General features: G+C 32.2%; 1 protein-coding gene across 1 annotated transcript in view; it reads left to right on the forward strand.

Moving 5' to 3' along the window:
• LOC142322996 (uncharacterized) overlaps positions 1-24,694 on the forward strand; it is a 1,447,060-nt gene that overhangs the window by 618,733 nt on the left and 803,633 nt on the right. Inside the window, exon 4 of the mRNA XM_075362093.1 lies at positions 1,698-1,799. Coding sequence (XP_075218208.1) covers positions 1,698-1,799 — 102 coding nt within the window. The remainder of the gene's footprint in view (positions 1-1,697; positions 1,800-24,694) is intronic.

Raw genomic sequence — 24,694 nt, forward strand, 5'->3', positions numbered from 1 at the left:
GGATCTTGATTATCCGGAAATTTAATTGCTTAGCTCTATGTTTTGATTGCACTCGCCCAACGTAAAATGTACCGTTCCGATCTTTCACTAAATAACTCAGCTCTGTGTGCTAGCGCAGCTGTAAAATAAAAATCAATGAAAACTATAAATGAGAAAATAAAAAATATAATTTTTTTTTTTAAACCACTTTTATGTTGAATATACTAAAAAGTAGAAAATAAAAAATATGTAAAAATGATTTTTAAAACACCGCTCTTAAATTAAACGCAATTTTTGTACAATATCTCAGAATGGATTTGATAACAAACTTTAATGGTGATATGTAAGATTATGTGAAAGTCATAGCTTCAAATTAAAAATTTTATGTTTTTTTGTTTATTTTTTCGCGTGATGAATGACCTAAAGAATGGGGACTTGAGCATCCCACTCTTTAGGTTATTCATAACAAAAGAAAAGGTTGCTTCGTAAAGAAAAGAAAAGGTATTTCGTTACATACGTGTGTTGGCGTGTACATACGTGTGTTGGCGTGTAAAAAAAAAAAAAAAAAAAAAGGTTAATAATATTTGATTGGGTAAACCGACTTTGATTAAATTTGGCAATGAGACTCGTGTATATGGGGCAATTTGTTGGTAAAAGTTTGGGTACCAGCATACCTACTTTTACAAAACTTTTAGGAAGGGTTGAAATCTTTAGAAGGTGGGGTACATAGTTTCTTTGGAGTTAGTTTTCTCAAGTTTTTGCAATTATAATTACCTTTTCCTAATCTTACCATTTTAAAAAAATGTTTGCTCCCAAATTCGTTTCCTTCCCTAAAAATTTAAAAATTTAACTTTGTATTCAATTATTTATTATATATTATTATTATTTTTTTTATTTAATTTATATTTATATTTTTTTACTTATTTTTGTATTACTATATTTATCAAAAAAGGTTTTGAATAATTTTTGAAAGAATTTCATTAATACCGAAAGTAGTGAAATTTCTCTGTAATTATTTACATCAGTCTGGTCATCCTTATAATCCTAACGGATTAACCAACGTCCATCTTCCGTTATTTAAATTTTTGCCAAATTTTAATAAATAATTTTTCTAGATTGGAGATTAATTTTTCCTGGCAAATTTTAAAAGTTCTGCTGTTATGTTGTCCTCTTTGGATGCTTTCTTATTTTTTTAATAATTTTACAGTTTTAATGATTTCATCCTTTATTGGTGGGTTGAGCTCAGGTATTATCATTTTTTATTTTTTTGTTTCTTTAGGTTTTTCACAGTTTAGAAGTATTTCGTAATATTTTTCTAAAAATTAACACGGTTTTTATAATAATTTTCAAAATAATTTCTATGATATTGTTTCTATAATAGTTACCTTATTTCTGGAAAATAAGTAACAATTAAAAGTTGGAAAAGATTTATGATATAAATTTTTGGTTATGAAAATTTTATTGGAAAGGTTGAAATGATATTAAACAAATAAAATTAGAAAGGTATATTTTAGTAAAGTTCAGTGGTTTTATTTTATAATACCATATTACGAGTACTATGTTAAAAATATAATATTACATCTACCAAAAATGAATTTTACTGAAAAATATAATTAAACCACTTAAATTTTATTTTCTATATACGAGTACATTATCATTTTAATTAAATTTTTAGATTATGAAACAATTAGTTTTATTGTTATTTTTATTTGTTTTAGAAAATACTGGTGTTCCTGTTTCCCAAATTTTGAGGGCAGTGATTGCGGTCGTGGTCCTTTATGTCTGTCGGATAAAATCTGTGAGAACAATGCCACGTGCAGGTAAGTGAGAGAGCATTTTCATTACTTGTGTGACTATAACCTAACCAAAATTGCGCAGTAACCTCTTACGTATCATAACCTTACATAACTTCTGTACTAGTTAGATGGAATTCCTTTAAACTGTGTTATTGTTTTTTATCTTGTATAAAAATAAATAGTTTTTACCTTGTAATGGTTACATTTTTATTTTTTTTACTTTTTATTTGTTGGATCGTTACCGATCATGGGATCACTTCTAATAGCTAATTTCTGGTCAGTCTTCTATTCTTCCAACACTCAGTTTCAAGCTGTGTTTCTTTCTCTCTGTTGACCACTTCTTATTACTATTCTCTTTTATTTCCTTTCTGGATCCTTTTATAGTCGTATAGCTTCTTTCCGAATATGTTCTTGTTCTCTGTATATTTTATATCTGGAATTCAGAGATCTTCGTTGATTTATTTGAACTATCCGATGTTAGTTTTATCTTCATTACATTTTCCAAATATGCTCTTGGTTAGTCTGTTAGGAATCATTTCTGTTAAAGTTTATAAAGTATTTTTTGTTTTCTAATGGCATCCATGAGCCTATCTATTTTTTAGTTATCCGTTTCTACGGTTCAAGTATCGTTCTTATTTTTCACTCACTAATTTCTATTTTATCTTCTATTTACCTATTGTCCATGATTTTATGTTAATCATTCTACACTTTGTAGGACTTCAAGTCAGGTTACTGTGGTTTAGTGCCTAATTTTGCTCATTCTAGATATTCCTTAATTATTGTATATATTCTTTGTTAAGGCGTAGGCCGTTTACGTTTTGCTGATCCTTACTTTATTTCCTTCGTTGTCTAATCCATTTGGTTGAATGATTTTGCCTAGGTACTTGAATTTTTCTTCATTTTTCCAAATTTTGAGTTCACATATTTGGAATCTTATTTATGTTTGTTATGTATTCCGTTATTTTTTTTAAATATCTGTAGTTTTATTTTTTCCCTGCCTCCTTTAGGATGTTCAGTTATTGTTTCTATATTTTTACTAGGAATGCAAGGTAATCTGCAAAGGCTAACCAATCTATGTTCAAATTCTCTTTTGGATAACCTAGTTTGACTTATTTAAATCCATTTTCTTCGAAGAAAAAAAGGGCTTGATAACTTTCTTTTTTTATATTAACTATTTTTTTTATTGTTTGAACTGATGTTCATTCATTTTTCAAGAGAACTAATTCGTTTATGTATACTATTTAATCATTAGTTTTATTATCTTTTAAATGCTTTTTGTGAAGAAATCTAATATTTTCATATTAATCTACTATTTCTATTTTTATATTTTAAAATATCTGAGACTCATCTCCATGGACGCGCAAACTGAAGGCCTATCATTATTGATAGGCTCTTTGTAATGTTTTGATTTTTTTAGATAGGCAGTTTACCAGTTTATGCTGAAAGGTTGTATGTGGAACTGCGTGAGAGATCTGCATAAGAGATTAAATATTCCTTGTTATATATTCATCATAATTTTCCCCTATTTCAAGCTAAAATTTTAGTTCGTGATAGCTCCCATTTCCTATTAGATTGTCTATAATTTTAAATCTTTTACAATATCTTCCACTGATTTTTGTCAAATTATTTTAATCATTATTCTCCTCTTATGGTATATCATAGCCAATTAACTTTACTCTTCTGAATTTTCATATTGAGCTAGTATTCTCATGAACACTCTTTTTTAATTTTTCATATCTCATTTCATGATCTATTTAATTTTCTCTATTCCTCTCCATGGCCACCATTTCCACAAATTCTTGCCTTTCTTTTTTCAGCTCACCGTTTCATATTTACAGAGAAGAACTCTTGATAACTAACACTTTATGAGACGCATTCTCAAGTCTGACTGATCTTTTGTATTATAATTATTCCTTTATATTAAATTCTTCCTTAACCATATGCTATTCTTGGTTTTATTTATTTTTTATTTTTAAAAATTCTATCCATATCGTATCTAAGAATCTATACTGTTTAGCTTGTACTATTCTTCCTTCTTTTATAAAAACATTCTTTGGTTTATCTCCTAGTAGGTCTATCTCCTATTCCAATTATTCTTGTTTTCTTAAAATTAACTTTTTGTATTTTTTTTTTTAATATATAATATACAACTAGCATCGTGCTTGGAAATCATCTGTTGAATAACCTATGCGTGCTTTATGTTTTTAAAACCATCATGCCATATGCGAACATTATAAAGTTTCTTTTTTATTCTTCCTCAGCTAATCACTAAATTTTTTTTTTTTTGAGAAAATGTTTTTGTATTATACATCTTCAACGACATATTTAATAAGCTTATGGATAGATAACACCTTTGACTTAGTCCTCTTTCTAACAGAATCGTTTAATATTTCCGATATATGAATAAAGGAGAAACACAAACCGATTTTCAGAACTGTTTCTTATTCAGGTACAAGTAACATCATCGAAGTAATTGCTATTTTTTTGCAGGTACATAGTTATATTTTTTTTGAAATTCAATAAAAATATAATCAGACAAGAAGCTAGGATATTTTTACGAGAGAGCTAAGGGGGCTGATGATAAAATACTAATAATAATAATGAAAATCATTTTATATTGAAACGGTTTTTTATACTTTATTGCATTTGAAAAATACAAAACGTATGCTTAGAATTAATACATCATTTACTACATAAATAAAATTCATAATCTTAGTATATATAAGATTATCTTTATCTCCTCGCACCAAATAAGATACTCCACTTGGAGGACAGACTCAGAACATTTATTATCATACTGTATCGCTAAGATTTTTAGTACATTCAGTTTCACAGGAATAGCTGAACCTGACAGAAGAACTTGAAAACTTTTTGAAGATTCTTGAAACGTCATCTAACTGCTTACGCATGTGTTTGTAATGCGATAAGAAAGTGTTGCATTTCTGGCTTGCGGGAAATCCCCATTAATCAATTATTTTTATTAGTACAGCGTCAGAGTGAACACACCACTCACACGTCGAGCAACGGCGTTACTCTTGCAGGGTCGAGTAACGGCGGGTTAAGGTATATAAGGGATTAATGACTAGAGAGATGATTATATACTGATTTATTTCAAATTTTGTGAAAATACTTTTGAGATGTTATACATTACGAAAATGTAAAATACTAAAAATGGATTTTTCGGACCCAACTTACTAGATTTAATCCCTGAATGGTAAAGTCTAATGTCGGGCGATGGGAGCTGCAGCCCCCATCGCCTGACAATTTCGGCGGGGGCTACAGTCCTCTTAGTTAAATATTTTCAGTTTTTAAAGTGAGATATTGAAAATATTATTAAAGAAAATTTGAGCAATTTAAAAAATCAAAGTTCAAAATAATTAGTGAATCTTGAAGTTGACTGAACAATAGTAAATGAAAAACAATATATTTTATAATTTTATTTTATATAACAGGTGATTCAAAAAGAACTTCACAATTTTAAAAGATAACTTACAGATTCGGTTGAGGTCTTATTTCATAGAAAAACACATCAAATTTTCACCCGACTTTCATTTTTGTTCTATATGGCTTCCATCTGTAAGGTGACATACATCCCCAGGGAAGTCGATTTCATTCGACTGTAGCCAGCAAGTCAGGCGTTACCTCTGCAGCTACGGCAGGTAATTCTTATTTTTAGCTCAACAAGATCAGCAGGCAAAGTCCTAAACCCGATCTTTAATGAAACCCTGCAGGAATAAATCTAGGAGGGTCAAATCTGAGGAGCGAGGTGGCCATGCTATTGGACTTTCACGACGGATCCATCGACCTGGGAATCTAGTATCAAGAAAATTTCGGACTTCTAGGCGGTAGTGAGTGGTACCCTGTCTTGCTGTTAGTAATCATACCCATCTTGGTCATTATCGTCTAACGGAAGCATTAGAACATTTTTAAGCTTGTCCAGAAAAACGATACCATTTACAGTTGCCTGCTGGAAGATGAACGGGTCGTAAAGTCTTTGCATGTTTGTTTAGTACACGAAACACATTAACTTTAGGGTTATCACGAGTGTGCTGCAAAGTTTCATGAGGGTTTTCGCTATCCCATATTCGGCAATTATGGGTGCTCACCTTGCCACTGATGTGAAACGATAATTCATCACTAAATTTATTGTCTAAAAATGTACCATTGTCTGCAATTCTATCTATCATTTCCACACAAAACTGCATCCGAGCAACTTTGTCACCATCTGTATTGTGTTGAACCATGTTTCGTTTGTATGGCTTCAAGTGTAATCGTTTACGTAACATGCACCAAACAGTTGTTTTGGAATGCTATTCTCACGTGACGCACGTAGAATTGGTTTCTTCGGATTGCGTGTAAAGCTTTCTCCGAGTTGTTCCATAGCAGCTTTAGGAATGCTTGGGCGTCTTGTGTGTTTAACAGAACCAGTCTCAACGAAGGTAAATTGTAATCCTACTAGGAGGCTCCCTACCGTACTTTCTACGAAATTACGTTGAACTGTGGTTGTTAACTGCAAACTGTGAAATCAAAACGCACAACGAGCACGTTTCGCACCAACAAATGTATCCATTTTTAACAACACTGGTTGCCAAATTCGATACTAATGAACAACGTTAGTCAAAACTTGATATGTTTTGCTATGAAATGAAACCTCAACCGAATCTATAAGTTATCTAAATAAATTTTATATGATTATAAAATGAAGTCCTTTTGTAAGCACCCGGTATTTAATTTTTATATTTTTAACATTCAAGCAATTGTTCAACAGTAAATCACATTTATCTTCTTTGACATGCGAGTGACACTGCATATCAAACACGTAAAAAATCAAAAACTAAAAATATTATTTAGTGTTTGAAAAGCTTTTATAGAAATTTTTCATTCTAACTAAAATTCTTCCATTAGAAATCAAATAATTTGATTATTCTTCTCTTTTTTCGTAAATTTTCTTTAAATTTAATTAAAAAAGAACATTTTCAAATCATTTTATTTGAAAAGACTTCCATTAATTATAACGAACAAATTTTTTCGTGAATAAAATAATGTTTTGTACTTCATAGAATTACTTTTGTTTAATTATTAAAGTCCTTTGATATCTGAGTAGTTGAATAATGGATTCTTAACTTTAATTAAATATGTGTCGTCAAACGATCATATCTATATAATTATAAATAATTCACGAATAAATTTTTTCATTCAACTACTCCAAAAGAAGAATATTGTGTTAGAATTTGTAATCCAATAATTTAAACAAAACGTCGCATGGATTTCATGAAATATGTGATTCAAACTCAGTGGTGTGTTTCAATTAAATAAGAGAATTTGCAATATAATGAAATGAAAACATATTTGTAAATAATTCTTGTTAATTTAAATGTGTTAATAAATGTTGAAGGTACTTTTCACATTTTAATTTTCTTTTTCTCTTGAGGTTTTAATATCTGAACATAATAAATACTTCGTTTGTTATATACAATAACCACGCGTTAATAGTATTAAATATTTCGATTTTAAACCTGAAATTATTTTAGGTACAAATGAGACGGTCCTTTCACAAAGTTGTATCATATACATCCAGAGAAGCTTAATATTACTTTCTATGAGTTTATTTTGCATCAGTTTTAATCCACGTTATTTCATTTGTTTCATCCAAACGATGAATTGATTTTATTTCCATATGGTGGATGAATTGTTTCGTGGAGTGTGTTTCCGTATAAATCTTATGAAATGTAATTTTTTCCCAAATGAGTAATTTATCCGGATATATTCCTAACCATACTACGTCGTTCAGCTGACTAATGTGTCTGTTATTCATTATTAAAGTTGAACACCTTAAACTTTCATTTATCTTAAGTTTTTGCTTTTTGACACATTCAGATAAATTTGCAGCTTCTCATTGGCTCTAGTCAGTGATACACCTCTTGCTATTATTTCTGTATGATCCGTAAAAGTCACCGACAATACAGATTTTTCTGGATCTTCAAGTGTACGAAGTATGTATAAAATGAGGTAAATCTGTTGTTTTGAGAAATACCAACTCCATAATTTACTTGTGACAAAAAAAAGATAAAATATTTAGAAAATTCATATTAAATGTACTCAGAAAGAAATTATTTTAAAAGTTAAGATTTTATAATTATAATATTATAAATAATTTTAATTTCATCAAGGTGGGCTTAGGTGTGCTACCGCTTTAGGAAGGGAAAGTATACGTCGGTTTAGTGACCGATTTTTTCGATAATATTTGCAACCTTTTTCATTTGTTTTATAGCAGAATGATTTTATATTTATCCAGATTCGTGGTCAACAATGAAGGTTCTCTCGTACAGGAAGAGTGATGATAATTTTTTGAAGAATTTTCACGTACTTAAACTATTACCTTATATGAAATATGTAATCTCCTTCCAAGCTTAAAAGTCGTCAAAACTTTTGCGATATTTCACTATGTAAGAAATTATGTAAATAGTAAAATTTCGTTGTATAGAGAGTTTCAAAAAGAAACGGAAAGAGTTTCGGACGTTCTATAAATGAAAATAAAGATCAACAGGTAAATGTATTTCTATTCTAAAATTTTTCTTTTTTTAGTTGCTTGCTAAAAGGTTTTGCACTAATTTCTGCTCCAAGGGTAAAATGAAATCGTATTGAAATTCATATAATGTAAAGAGCAAAGTTGATACCATTATATGGTTTTAATTCTAAAATAATTTAACAAAACAGGTCTTGAAACTGTATCTTTAGTAATATTTCACAAAATATGTTAAGTTTTGGATAAAACCCAAAAGTGATGTAAAAAAACAAAAATTTTTAGATTTTGATGTATGTATAATATCTTCGTTAAATTTCCATTAAACATTTTTATTAATTTCTTAAGCGATGTAGTGCTAAGTAAACAGTTGTTATGATAAAAACAATATTATGCTCAAAACTGTGTATAGAAGTTTCTTTAAACCGAAAAAGTATGCATTAGAAAATAAATAAAGAAATGAAAAAGAGAATAAGCAATAATAATAAAAAAATATAGTAATTTAAAAATAAACTTTTCTCATGTACAAAAAAAATCCCTTTCAGCACGCCGTAGGCGGAGGTAGATTTTACCGGTGCTAAGTAGCTGAAAATTTCCATCTTAAGTTAAGAAAAACTTCATATTTACTCGATACGACAGTGGTTGCATGTGGAAAAAAAATTTAGTATGTTTAACATTTGACAAGCCCCATCTTCTTACAATTCCAGGAACATTTTGGTCATCTTTTCCGTAAGGGTTGATCATATCAAAAATTATTACAGACAAATGTTTAGAGGACTAACGACCACTTTAAACCGATTCGATACTGTGCTTATTAAGGGAGATATGATGTTTTTTGTCTTCAAAATCCCACTTTCTCCACTCCTTGGACCAAGGATTAGTGATGTCAAAAGAATTTACTAAAATAAATGTTAGGCCCTTAACCAAAGAATAGTAGGAACTCTAAACGAATTCAATATTTTTCTTAGTAAGAAAGTTTTAGCGATATTTTTTTTTATATAGATATTGGTCATTTGACCGCTATCTTATCCTGAAAGTTACAGTAAATTATTACAGTACACCAATTAAGTGTTACAGTAAAGTGTTTGCACTTTACCTTTTGACGGGAAATAAAATCTCAACTCCTTCTTGGCGGGTGGGCCAGAGGTTTTAATATCAACAAAGTTTGTATTTTGACGAGAAATATAATTTTAAACCCTTCTTGGGAGGAGGTAGACCAGGTGTTGTAACACAGATATTTTAAATGGTAACTTCCTTTGTGTCATACATCATTTTAAAGGTCACTTTAAGAAAAAAAAATAGACTAAACGCTGGTAGACTAGGTCTATACCTAGGTCTGTACCTAAAATGGCAGCGGGATTAATTTTAAATTTTAAAAAAAATTATGTTGATAATTTAAGGAACTGTTATCGCAATTGAATCCCTCCGCCAATCCATTTTCCAGCAAAAAATGAATTTAAAATTTCACATACCTGAAGACAGAAATGAGGCGGGACACCATCTTATTTTTTTTTTATTTTTTTTTTTTTTGAGGTTTTTAGGGGCATCGACTACTTTGGTCATTAGCCCCATCGCGCTTCAAAAAATAAAAAATAAAAAAGGGTTCAATATTTCACATTTTCATGTGTCAAAAAATGATCAAAATTTTACTTTTCTTCCAACTTCTGATCCAATAAAATTACTTTCTAGGCTTTCCTTTCGGCCATCCTTTTTTACGTTTCTCCATTCTTCTGACGGCCTCAACCTCTGATGACAGCGTATCTGAGGCCTCAGACATGGCATCGTCTTCCTCTATTTCGGATGCCAGTGACGTTCTTCGGCTCACGTCAGTTGATGAAACTTTCGCCGGTGCTGTTAGCATCTTTGCTAAAGAGTCTAAATTAATGTGCGATGATGTCTCCGTGGCGGATGAGCCGGACTCTATCTCTACTGCAGTACTGGGTCCAGCTGAAATAGATGCTCTCACCGAAGCTGATCTTTGCGCTTTTGGAGGCTCTATTGGTACAGGTTTTATTTCATCTGGGCCTGGTGCTTTTCCTATAATAACTTGCACCTCCATTTCCGCAGATTCAGGTTTTCTTGTCACAATTTCTTTAGATTTGTGATACACGACGGAGCGATCTGTTTCTCTTTGTCAGATAAATCTAGATTTTTAATTCTTACACAAGTGGGTGACTTTACAATTGCAGATTTAGCTGGTTTTTTAAACGGCGCTCGTGTGTCTCTCATGTCAACGGCGTCAGTCCGGGGATGAGCCTCCTCATCTTTACTTTGTTTTCTCTGATGAGTCGACTCAATCTTTGAATCAATGATTCTTTCAATCATCGTCGCAAGACTTGGTGCCATCGTGTTAAGCAACTGCTCCACATTAATTTTAGATGTGGAAGAGGCAGCCGCTGCTTCTGCATAAGAAGTCGATGGTCGTGGTGTACGCTTATTAACAATCTTCTTTGCTTCAGGATAGCTTACCTTCTGAAGCGTTTTAACTTCCTGAATTGCTGTTTCTAATTTATATGTAGGGCAGTTTCTTGAACGACAATTGTGATGCCCTTTACAGTTAACGCAGGTTGGAGGGTCTTTACATGGGTCACCCTCATGTGTTTTCTCTCCACATATACATATTTCCTGCGCTTCACATCTTGCTGCTGTGTGTCCGAATCGTTGACACTTAAAACATCTCATCGGCTGCGGGATGAAAGCTCGTACATCAAGCCGATGGATGCCAGCTCGTACCTTTTCAGGAAGATTCGGCCTATTAAATGTCAAAACATGTGAGGCCGAAGGAAGAATCTCACCATTTCTTCTCATAGTAAGTCTGCGACATTGAGTTACTCCCTGACTCGACATTTCTTGTACAATTTCTTCTTATGTACAATTAAGAAGATCGCGACAAACAACAACTCCTCTGGATGAGTTCAGTGTGCTATGCGGTTGGACAGAAACCGCAAATTCACCGATCTTCTTCAACGCCTGGACTTTCTGGCTTTGCACGTCGTTGATAGTTTCGACGTGCAATCCAATCAAAGTCTTTCGGATTTCTTTAACGGGACCACCAGCACAATTTGTAATTTCTCTTGCGATTAAGAATGGACTAACTTTTTGGAAGTTTCCATTCTCCTTTGTAATAATTAAAAATCTCGGTTTGGGAGGAATGTTTCCAAACAAAGACTTTCTCACTTCCTTACTGATTTTGTCAGCATCTCTCTTAATTTTATCTGACTCCTTCCTCTTTTTCCTCTTCGCTTGTGGCGAATTGGAGGATTCTAAACGAGGGTGTTTACGTGCACCCTCTGCCACGTTTGATTGATTGTTCAATATTCATGAACAGTGGATCCCTTCTGTAGCAAGGCTAGCCCCCGGGCTACACCCCCACTCCAGGGCTACTAACCTTGGAGGTCCGATCCGGTACTCCGGTGAAACCGGCATATGTCCTGGCAGAGAGCGGATGCGCAGTCTCTGCACTGACTCCAGGCTCCTACTCACCGAAGCTTTCAGAGCTCCCATGCACCTACATACATGGGCACCATTGCTACATGCTTGCCATCGCAGGGGGCATGTGGACAACGGAAGGGTCTCCGTTGCACCTGAAATAACATTGACCCTGGCCGCCACACCGCCAGCTCTAAGAGTGGTATGAATCCATTCCCAAAATCGTTTGTTATTCCATTTCCTGCAGGTAGCCAAAAATCCAGTCCGTTTAGTGACCTGAAGTTGGAACCAGGTCCAAACTTAACAAAGCATAACCGAGGAATTTACTCGGAACCCCGTTAGCCAGCTATATGTAATGTACGAAAGTACAGCTGTTGCCGCCCTGGACGTGGAACATAGATGTTGTGTTCCGGACGTGGGGATTATCTACCTCAGGGCAACCATCTTATTGAAACCAAATGTTTTGGAAGTTCGGGTTAACAACTTTAAGAATGTTTAGAACGATATGTATGATTTGATAATAAAATATTATTGTAATACTACTATTAAAGTATATCAAGCCAAAAAAAGTATGTAAACCCAAACATTTTTGGAAAAATTACCTATATTTTTAAGATTTATCGGCTCCTGCACCCCCAATATTGCCGTCAGAGTATTTATTTATTTATTAATATTTTTTTTTTTATGATCACTTGGAATACTACCATGCCTTGGAAGATATTAAAAAGATTAGGTTAAAATATATACAACTAATAAAAAGATAGCTTTTTCGATTTTTAGGGAAAGTTTATTTTAATGATGGTAAGATAAGTATGAAGCATGTATTAACCTAAATATAAATTGTGGTGATCTTTGCAAAATTTTGAGATCTGACCTCTCAAACCCCCCCCCCCCCCGCCAATTAAAGATATTGACCCAAACATTTTACCAACAAATATCTCTGTATGCAAAAGGTAAAAAACATTTCTGTCCAAAATTTCATTAAATTCGGTTCATCCAATCATACGTTAAGCTTCGAACATGCCAATGCACGTACGTACGGACATTAGCCCTCGCTCTTTTTTTTTTTTTGTTTCTTGATGTCCCTGAGTCATGAAACATCGAGAAATCCAAAAATACCCATACAACATTTTTTGATTGACTTCCAATATTTCCTTCTTACAGTATAGCTCTAGAGCTATGATGCTAGTAAAGTAATATTAAATAAAAAATTGAATGAAAATTAAGTTATGCTTCATTTTAAAAATTATTAAATTTTAATAAGCATATTTTTTTCTTTTAATATAATTGTTGAAAACTTTACACGTGGACAGGACAGCACATGTTTTTGAAATAACCACGTGTGTTGGTTATATTATTTGTAAATCTACGTTTAATCTTTATTAAAGCTAGTAACCTTGTAAAATTAATGTTATGAATTTGTAATAATATGAACTTAGTGTAAAATCTTTCTTTCTTTTTTACTTTATTCGTTTGAGAAGATCCCTTTGTATTTACTTTCTAAGAGGATTATTCTACAAAGATGGTGAGAGAATTAACGTAATTGGATTTACTTTTTGCCGCTTGAGTAAACAAGTAAAAAGGAAAAAATCTTTGACTCCTTATTGTTGTGGTTTCCGCGGTACATAAAAATTAAGGTTCGTTCTATTAACTTTTCTTGATGTTACTTTTACACGTTTGTAAACCTTATATTCATAAAAGTCTTATACATTAAAGATCACAGCGTATTTTTTCTTCTCTCATGTGTTAAACTTTGTTATTAGTATAATCGTGATAATTTATTTATAATACACAATTACCTTTTTCATATATACAAAGTGTTACAAAAAAAATTAATAGAGAACAAAATTTTAAAAGATAAAATAAAAAATAAAAAATAAAAACTCATATGTCTTTCTTTTGTTTCCCAAAATTATCAACTTTAAAATTATCATGCGTTTAAATGCATGAACTATAAACCACAACTTAACCGCAATTTGATCGTAATTAAAAAATATAAATAATTTAAAGCAGATCTAAATAAATTAAAATTTTAATAAAACGTTGTAGCATTTTTACAAGTTTACTTCATTTCACTTTTTTTGTTGTTTTATTTAAACTAAGAATATCATATCTCAAAAAAGAAAAAGAAACATTGTCGATTGCGAAGAAGTTAAATCTAATGTAAACCTGCATCTTGATAAAATAAAATAAAAAGAATGCAGAGAAGCGATGCTATTCTTTAGTTTTCCGGTTAATTGAATATCGGAAAGTTGAAAATTATTTGGAATATCAGAATGATATTAGCGTATTCGCGTTGTATATATGTTGTAAAATATAAACTTTTTCAACAGTTTAACATAGAAAAATCAAATTTTGCAAAAGCTCTTATCTCAAAACGATCTATTTTTCGGTATGGGACCACCACATCCCTCCATGTACCCAGTGAAGATAATACAAATATTTCAAATTTTAAAAGAGTAGGGTTGTGATACTTCATTTAAACCTTTAACGTAAATCCACCGTGTTGGTGTACTGCTGAACGCGTCTTCGCAAATCAACTGATTTCGAAGTCGAGAGTTCTAAGGTTCAAATCCTTGTAAAGGCAGTTACTTTTATACGGATTTGAATACTAGATCTTGGAAACCGGTGTTCTTTGGTGGTTGTGTTTCAATTAACCACACATCTCAGAACTGGTCGACTTGAGACTGTACAAGACTACGCTTCATTTACACTCGCATATCATCCTCTGAAGTAATCCTGACGGTGGTTCCGGAGGCTAAACAGAAAAAAAAGAAAACCTTTAACGTAAAAACTTTAGGCAACTACACACCTAACCAAAACTGCGGTGATTTAATTTTTCCACATGTAGTTTCGAAAATGTTCTAGAGTGCTTCTTAAATAACTGCCCAGTTGTGAAACTGAAAAAAAAATTAAATTTAGCAGAACGACCTATTGTTCGGTATCTAATCACCCCATTCGTTTGTCACCACGGAGATGTTACTGAAATGTTTTAAACGGAAAGGTACGGCTGTGTGTGACATGATTTTAATGGGTATTGAAACTAAATGTTCCACATTATGACAGCTGTAATCAAAATGATAATCATTTAATATTTTTCGCAGAAGTTTCAAAAGAGAAGTACCGTTTCAGGTAGAATAATTTGCTTTATATATTATTATATTTTTTTTTTTTTTTTTTTTTTTTTTGAGGTTGTTAGGGGCATCGCCAATTTGGTCATTAGCCCCATCAAACTTCAAAAAAAAAATAAAAAAAAAAGGTTCAATGATTCACATTCTTATGAATCAAAAATGTTCAAAAATGTACGTTCTTCTATAACTTCGAATCCAGAATATTACTTCCTAGGCTTTCCTTTCGGCCATCCTTTCTTGCACCGTTTCTCCATTCTTCTAACGGCCTCAACCTCTGATGACAGGGTATCTGAGGCCTCAGACATGGCATCGTCTTCCTCTCTTTCCGATGCCAGTGACGTTCTGCACCTGACGTCAGGAGACAAAAACATCGTTGGTGCAGTTAGCATCGTTGCTATTGAATCTAAACTAGCAAGCGATGCACTTTCCGCGGCTGATGAACTGGATTCTACCTCTACTGCAGTGCTGGGTCTAGCTGAAATAGATCCTCTCGCTGAAGCTGTTCTTTGAACTTTTGGAGGCTCCATTGTTGCAGTATTTATTTCATCTGCATCTGGTGCTTTTTCTATAATAACTCCATTTCAGTAGAGTCAGATTTTCTTGTCGCAATTTCTCTTGGTTTGTGACTACATGACGGAGTGATCTGTTTCTCTCCATCAGATAAATCAAGATTTTTAATTTTTACGCAAGTTGGTGACTTTACAATCGCAGATTTAGTTGCTTTTTTAAACGGCGCTGGTGTGTCTCTCATGTCAATGGCGTCAGTCCGGGGATGAGCCTTCTCATCTTTACTTTGTTTTCTCTGACGAGTCGACTCAATCTTTGAATCAATGATTCTTTCAATCATCGTCGCAAGACTTGGTGCCATCGTGTTAAGCAACTGCTCCACATTAATTTTAGATGTGGAAGGGGCAGCCGCTGCTTCTGCGTAAGAAGTCGATGGTCGTGGTGTACGCTGATTAACAATCTTCTTCGCTTCAGGATAACTGACCTTCTGAAGCGTTTTAACTTCCTGAATCGCTGTTTCTAATTAATAAATAATCTCTAATTAATTAATATGTAGGGCAGTTTCTTGAACGACAATTGTGATGCCCTTTACAGTTAACGCAGGTTGGAGGGTCTTTACATGGATCCCCCTCATGTGTTTTCTCTCCACATATACATATTTCCTGCGCTTCACATCTTGCTGCTGTGTGTCCGAATCGTTGACACTTAAAACATCTCATAGGCTGTGGAATTAATATTATTATATTCGTTGCTCAATTGCAATTATTTAAAAAGTTCTGTAAAAAGTATTAAGGTTAGTTATATTATTTTAAATAACACTACTGGTTTCTCACAGCAACGTCACAGAAAAAATATATTGATGAAATTTATATAGGGCAGACACGTAATGAAATACATCACAGGGCTTCAAGAAGAAAATTTTCGTTTAAATTCTTCTCTATATTAAAGGCGAAGAAATTCAGGTATGCAAATCATTTTATTTAGTTACACTTGCCATATCACAGAAACCATTGTACACTGCACACAGAACAAAAAATATTATTACCAATATGTTTACTCAGGATCAGAGAGGAAGAAGTAAAAAAAGTAGACGAGTGCGTGAAGGTGATACTGCTGCTGTTATGAAGCACATAAAATCATTACCAGCAGTAGAGTCACATTACTGCAGAACTAATACAAAGAGACGTTACCTAGACTCTCATTTAAGTGTATCAAATATTTATTACTCGTACAAGAAATTCTGTTTACATGTTTGATATAGTAAATGAAATCTGAACATGAAGTTTTTTTTATGAATGACGTCATTATTATAAATACATATTATGTTTTTTATGTTAACATAAAACACTTAATAAAGACATAAAAATTAAAAACATTTTTGTAATTATTTAAGTATGTCAGAATTAACTTGTATTTTATTTCATGTTCTTACTACCTTTTGATATTAAATTTTGAAACAAAAGTAAATAATGTTAATTTGACTGTTAATTTGAATGTTAAGTTCTACTGGCACTATAGCCTTCTAACTTTTTTAAGCGCCAAATTTGGTATTGACAAGTTTCTAACTACTAAACATAACATGTCATATCTCTTGTACAGGTAATTTCTTCTAGTTGAAAATTTGCCTGAATAGATACTAAATTGACCGTAAAATTGGCTACTAAAACAAATGGAAATACATTCATAAACAAAGAAGTTATGACCATTTGAAACTTTGAATACGTTTTTCTCGACTCTTTAGTGAGTGCACGTAGAACCATGTCAAACCATGCTTACGAAATATTAGTGAATTAAATAAATCTGGTGAATGAATTCTTCAGTTTAAAAAAAAACAAAACACCTGTAAAAAGGGTTATCGGTATTAGCATTTGAAAACATGATACACAATATTACCATTATCATAGCGAAAATAATTTTGAAATTTATTCAGTTAGGATGCACTTCAATAAAAAATTCATGCGTATAAAATTCTGTTATCTTTTTTTAGATTAATTATTTTGAATTTTTAAAATATTTTTAAATGAAATTTTTTTCATAATTTCCTTTTATTTATATTTAACTTTTTTCTTTACTTTCATCCTATTTTTTATACATAATTTGTTTTTACATTTAATTATGTAATTCGTTTTAAATGTAGTAATTTTTTAAAAAAAATATGTTTAGAATGGTTTTTAAGTATAAAAATTAATCACTTAACCTTATAACCCAGAACTGAGAAAAATGGTTGAGAAATAATCTTAAAGTAAGAAGATCGATGGAGTTAACATTGTTCCTCTGCTCCCGCTTGATTTAGTTTTCACAGCTATAAAATTTAGTTTAGTTTCTAGTTCAACTCATTCAATACGTTATGCAGGTTATCTAACTGTATATAACTGGGTAGCGTATACTCACCTGTGGTATATATGGTATTACATGAAACACACGCATTTATAAATGAACTAATTACATTTTTGAACAGGTTGAAAAATTTTATTTTATTTTTCTGACAAACTTCGAGAATAAAAGCATGCATTTTATTATTATAAAATTTCGGGATGAGATCAAGAACAAACATTTTATTGGTTGTAGAGGTCTGACTCGAATGCACGAGCTGGCTAGTACATACCTGAGATGTAATTATAATGAAGTATTAAGTATTGTATGCTTAAGATGTGGCGTCAATCATCACAGTTCATCTACGTCATAACATTTTTCGACACGAGTGAATGTTGCTACGAAAGACCTTATACAGAGTGTCCCACGAAGAAACTGAGAAACTTTCAGGACATGTTCTACCGGTGAAAATAATGAAACAAATCTCATACAATCGGGTTGGAAAGGTTTTGTTTTCGAGTTACGACTAGGAAACGATTTGGCCATACGATTTTCTGTTTATTTTTCGTCTGTTTTGCTTTAATAAAAAACCGATTTTTAAACGTTATCATTTACTTTTTATTGCCTGTATTTACATTAATTTTCTAGAATTAAATTTTCTACAAGTTTTATTGCTAAATCTTTCGCATTTATTAGTCATTTAACAAAGCTGTTGAACTACATACCTTAAAAAACTTGTTTTTCGGCACAAATTTTGTGTTTTACGTCAGATATAAAAACTACTGGAGTTACAGTTGCTTTTTCCTATTTTCCAGCTCAAATTACATAAGAAACCACCAATTTTATTCCTTAATTTGGGTCTCAAAAATTACAGTAGGGCTTCTTTTTATTAGATGAGCTGAAATCCGGGCGAAATCTTTCGCTAGCCGTAACTCGAAAACTAACCGTTTCCTGATCTACGTTAGTATGAATTTCTTTCATTATTTTCTCTAGTAGAACATGTCCTGAAAGTTTTACCGTTTTTTCGTGGGACATTCTGTAAATTCTTTTATAAAAAGAGTAAGGTACATCAAGAAAATATACCTCTCAATATGGAGGTTTGAGAGAAATAAAGAACTGGTTATTTTATTTATTCATTTGTACCGTAACAACCGGCTCACGTTCACTTATAGTTACCGATGGATGATAATGAATTTTCTAGCGTGCAAAAAATGCCATGCTTGGCTGGAATTCGAACCCGACATCTCCGGATGAAAGGCCGAGACGCTTCACTCTGCCACGCAGATCGGAATTTTATGCAGAGTAGAAGAGGAGTTATGTATTTTTAATCAGCCCTGAAATCAACAAAGAGCTGCTTCGACATAAAGAATGATTCATAATATTACGTTTTCTTCCATACGGAAAAATTTACATGTTCAGCCATTTTAATATCGTATTTTAACTCTTGGGAAATTATACAAATTTCATAAGTATTCTATAAAAAAACAGAAAATTATAAACGCCTTTTTAAAAAAAAAAATATTTGTTAATTTCATCATTTGACTTTCCCTTCCATTTTTATGTTGGCCATAACAAAGGGAAAGTGTTACAGTAATAGATATATAAAAAAACCCGAGTGTGACAATATCCTCTCCCGAGTTTTATATTTTTAACAATTCGAGGTTCTTCAATCCAGAATTTCTAAAATCTTACTGGAAGATTCTGTACGCATTTGTTTTTGGGTTTATTTTTTGACATACGGTGTAACTTCATCTATCATAAAATTTACTATAGTGTAGTAAAGGTTTTAACTTTATTACTTTTTATAAAATTTGACTTAAGCTGTGGAAAATATCTGTGAGGTGCTTTATTTCGAAGTGATACTATAAAAGTTAAAAAAATTTTTCTCTCCACCCTTAAAACACCTATTTTATAAACGGTTCAACTTTTTATTGTCTGAACTGCAGAATTGACTGTTATTATTTTCAGAATTATGTATTATTTTAGGAACAGTTTTATACCCTTACCAGAAGGTTGAAAGGTAATAAATCCCCACGTATAAAAATTGCTTTATACAATTTTTAAAAACTTTTTCCTGTTCTACTTTGTTAATCTTTTTCGCTGGAGAAATAATTAAATATTAAGCATTAATACGTACTAATTTCAATAACATATGTACCTAATATTTGCCTGTTATTTTTACTCTGTTTACATCAAAATTATAAAAATACCGGCTACATTAATAAATATTGTGACGTAAAACATCTCAAATTATTTATTTAATTGTTGATTAGGTAGTATGTAATATACATAACAAACCTTGCTAATAAAATTTAAAACGTATTTTATCAACAGATAATTGAGTACGAAATGTAGCAAGTGTTTCTTTAGGTAGAAAATTATCTTAGACTGAATTGTTTCATCTACTCAATCATAGAAAAAATTGACTTTGATACAATAACAACTCATTAAATTATCGCTACAGAAATAAATCATAAATATATTACGTTTGTGTACATCGCGTGTGTATGTAAGTGTAATTTAAATAAGTTCAAAGATATACTCACATACTATATATATATATATATATATATATATATATATATATATATATATATGTATATTTTATGTGCAGTATTCGGTGCGGGATTGAAAGAGCTTTTTTTATTACTTCCTAAGGAAGTATTGTGATCGCGAAATATTTCGGTTTTCAGATTTCAACGGAAATATCCATTTTGACCATCCCTGAATCCATTCTGATTAGTTTCGACGTGACGTCTGTACGTATGTATTTCGCAGAACTCAAAAACGATTAGCCGTAGAATGTTGAAATATTGGATTTACGACTGTTGTAACATCTAGTTGTGCACCTTTCCTTTGGATTGCAATCGACTGTATCAAAAGTGTCCAGTCCATAAAAAAAAACCTAAAAACCATAAAAAAAATTGTTTTTGAACTTTTTCTTAACTGCATTAATAAGTCCTCATTGAGAGCTTTTCAACGATGAACCTTAACAGGTACTTTTTTTCATTGGTTCCAGAGTTATAGCCAAGTAAAATTTTAATTAATGAAATATTTGGATCATACAAGGTGATCTTTTTTTTTTTAATTTAAATATATTGATTTATTAATAATTATTAATCTCTGATTGTAAAAAATAAAATGTACAGTAAATAATAATTCAATAATAAAAAAAAAAATTTTTTTAAATGTCAGAAGTTATTAATGAAATAAAACATTATGTACTTTTCATAAAAAAAAAAAAATGTATATATGTTATTTAATAGGCGTACAAGGAAGTCATATGGTGTACACATCAGAGTTTTTATTATTTAGCTTTGATAATCTTTTTTACATTAAGTTAGCCTTTATTAAGTTTAAATATTATGCTTATTGCAAAGACATTTGCTTGATTCTTACTGATTTTCGAGAGTGAATTCGTTCGATTTTTACAGAGCAGATTATTAATTCTTACTTTACATGGTTTTTAAAACAGTTGAAAGGAATGTGACTAAACGAAAGGTTGACTGTTTATCGTTGAAAAACATAAATACAATACGTTAAAGAAATTGAGTATTACCGTGGAAATAGTCGGCGTGAAGATATCATATCTCGTCCCTTATGTAAGCGAAAGAATTGTCTTAATGGATACCTCATGCAGCCGTAATTATTGCCATATTCTCATTGTATAACTCCTAATAACTGTTCGTTTCAGTTTCCTTCATTGTTTATGTTGCTCAGCGTTAGGTGGAAATGAAAAAAATAGTACTTTAATTTTTAATGATTATATGACCGTAATTGGTAAATTTTCAAATAATTGAAATATTTTTGGCTTTTTCCTGAATTTTTATGTATATTTTTATATTGTTAGAATTGATAACGTTTTACTTGAATTACTCTATGCTTATATATAGTTTATGCAGTGCTATTTAAATGTTTCATCTTAACTTTTATTTTTTTTTCATTTTATTTCTATTTGTATTTGTTTTCGATAAAATTTTACAACCATATTTGTTTTTTTATTATTGTGCGGTATTCCTACATAACCATTTCCGTTTTTTTTGGTTTTTCCTATATTGCACACAGCAAAATGTTTTACCTGCGGATTCATTTGGTTCCAGATTTTTGGATCATATAGCAGACGATCACATTTCATGAGATGTTTTTATTTAATTTCTGAGACTTTTCTTTAATATTATTGAATGAAATCTAGTTTTAATTGTTTATTTCCTTTACTACTTACTGTTTTTAAAATATTTTTTTATTTGTTGGTTTATAATGTCTTTGTTTTACCGGGTGATTCAAGAAGGACTTTACAATATTAAAAGCATATAACAATTTATTTAGATAACTTACAGATTCGGTTGAGATCTCATTTCGTTGAAGAATACATCAAGTTTGTCACCCAACATTCACTTTGGTTCAATATGGCTTTCATTTGTAATGCGACATACACCCCACCTGAAGTCGATTTCATACCAGACTGTAGCCAGCAAGTCGGGCGTTACCTCTGCAGCTGCGGCAATTAATTCGAAGTATTACCTCAACAAGAACAGCAGCAATGGTGGTATATAAACCCGATCTTTAATGAAATCCCACAAGAAAAATTCTAGCGGGGTCAAATCTGGGGACCGAAGTGGCCATGCGATTGGACCTTTAAGACACACCCACAGACCTGGGAATCGAGTATCAAGAAAATCTCGGACTTGTAGGCGATAGTGTTGGGGGGGGTGCCCCGTCTTGCTGATAGTAATGGCGTCCAGCTTGGTCAGCATCGTCTAACTGTGGAATTAAAAGATTTTGAAGCATGTCCAGATATATCATACAATTTACAGTTGCCTGCTGGAAGAAAAACAGGTCTTAAAGTCTTTGTGTAATATACAAAAAGTATACAAAAGAACATTGACCGTAGGGCTATCACGAATGTGCTGCAAAGTTGCATAAGGGTTTTCGCGACCCTATATTTGTGAGATATGAATTCACGTTGGCACTGATGTAAAAAGTTGATTCATCAATAAAAATTGTATTATCTAAAAATGTATCGTTGTCTGCAATTCTATCCATCATTTCCACACAAAACTGCAGCCTAGGAAATTTGTCATCTGTAATGTGTTGAACCACGATTATTTCGCAAGGTTTCAAGTACAATCGTTTACGTAACGTACACCAAACAGTCGTTTGTAAAGTACCAGTCTCAGTTGATTTCTTCAACTACTTGCAGAGCTTTCTTTCAGTTATTTTAACAGCTTCATCGATGCATGGGGGCGTCCTGGTGATTTTGATTTTGATTTTAACAAAACAATCTTCTCATGGTTTGGTGCTGTTAGTAAATTTTATGCCTAATAAGAGGCTCCCTACCATACTCTCTACAAAACTTACTTTGAACTGCAGTTGCTGACTGCAAATCGTCAAACAAAACACACAGCGTGCACGTTCCGCACCAGTAAATGTATTCATTTTTAATAACACTAGTGACAGCGCTGGTGGCCGAATTCGGTAGTAATGAACTACGTGAGTCAAAACTTGATGTGTTTTGCTATGAATTGAGACCTCAGTCCAACCTATAAGTTATCTAAATTAATTTTTATATACTTTTAAAGTTGTTCTTTAATTCTTTTAATGTCTTTTTTTAATTACTTGGTATAAGGTCCGCCATTGTCTTATTTCATTTAATAAAATAATATTTTTAATTAGTTTATTCATTATAATTATCTGCTTACATTACTTAAGTTGTACAGTGATTCGTTGTACTTGGTATCTCACTTATTTGTGTCTCTTCTTTCATTATGTAATGCCGTATCGCGGAAATACATAATTGTACTTAGATTTAGAAATCCAGATTACCACTGCTCATGGTCATGCTTTATACGTTAACGTGAGGTTTGTGCTAGTTCTTTATTGTATAATCGAATTCAAATTGTGGTCCCGGTAAAACCGTGTAGATTGACGGAAATTGTTTCTCACGAGAAAATATAATGTTGGTCGTTTCTCTTTACAATAGATTTCTGGAGCTGTATGCAAGATAGAAAATGTTTTATGGTCTTTGTTTCACATAGAACTGCTGCAATTTTACGTGAAACAAAAGTTTTTAGACTCTCAGACTGGTGCGGATATCCAGGGTGTGGAATTAATGCGGGTGCCAATAAAAAGCGAAACAGGCCAGCATGAGGAAGGGAGCTTTTTGATTCAACCTTTTGGATATGGCATAAGTTCTTATAGAGATCTTACACGAGAAAATACGGCGAGATATTATTTCTTTCTTCGCACCTGAGAATCGGTTTCAATGTTTATTTGTAATATAATTAAGTTAAGATTACGTTTGTTTTTAATTAATAGCTTCATTTTTTCTTTGTAACTGCATTATGTTTCTTCTTATTTTTTGATCCTTAGCTGGCGACTAAAGGAGGCGGTTGGCCGCGCAACCAATATGCTGCTGTGGATGCTGCAGGATTCCGAACTTTGCTCACAACGTTTTTCCATGCTTTACGGTCTATAGCGATGATCCTAGCCCGGTAGAAGTCAATTCACTAATTCCTTAGGTCATCTGCAACTTGTTTTATCCATGTTTTCTTTGACACAAATCTTTGAATCTTCCACTGAGTAGGACGTTGCCTGCAGAGGAGTCTGTGAGGCAAGCGATCTGGGTCCATCCGGTATACACTACGAAACCATCTCAGTTTCCTAATTTGGATCTGCTCTTCAACTGTTGGTTGCTACCTGCATCTGGATCTGATGATTTAATCTTGGATATGGTCATAAGGTGAGACCCGTTTGATCTTGTGCAGGCACCGCATTTGGAAAACCTCTAGCCGGTTCAATTCTGTTTGGAGAAGGGTCCAAATTTCTCTTCCATAGAGCAGAATTGAGATGATAAGTGTCATCCCAATCCACCGGCGGATTTTTGTCTGAATGGTAATGTTTGCTTGCTTCCGTAGGCACCATTTTAGTGAGGCGAAAGCAGTAGCTGCCTGCCAAATCCTGGCATGGATTTCAGCTGTTGATTGTACTTTCTTTTCTTGGACCAATGATCCGAGATA

The sequence above is a fragment of the Lycorma delicatula genome, chromosome 4 (genome assembly GCF_047948215.1).
Source record: "Lycorma delicatula isolate Av1 chromosome 4, ASM4794821v1, whole genome shotgun sequence".
Classification (NCBI taxonomy): domain Eukaryota; kingdom Metazoa; phylum Arthropoda; class Insecta; order Hemiptera; family Fulgoridae; genus Lycorma; species Lycorma delicatula.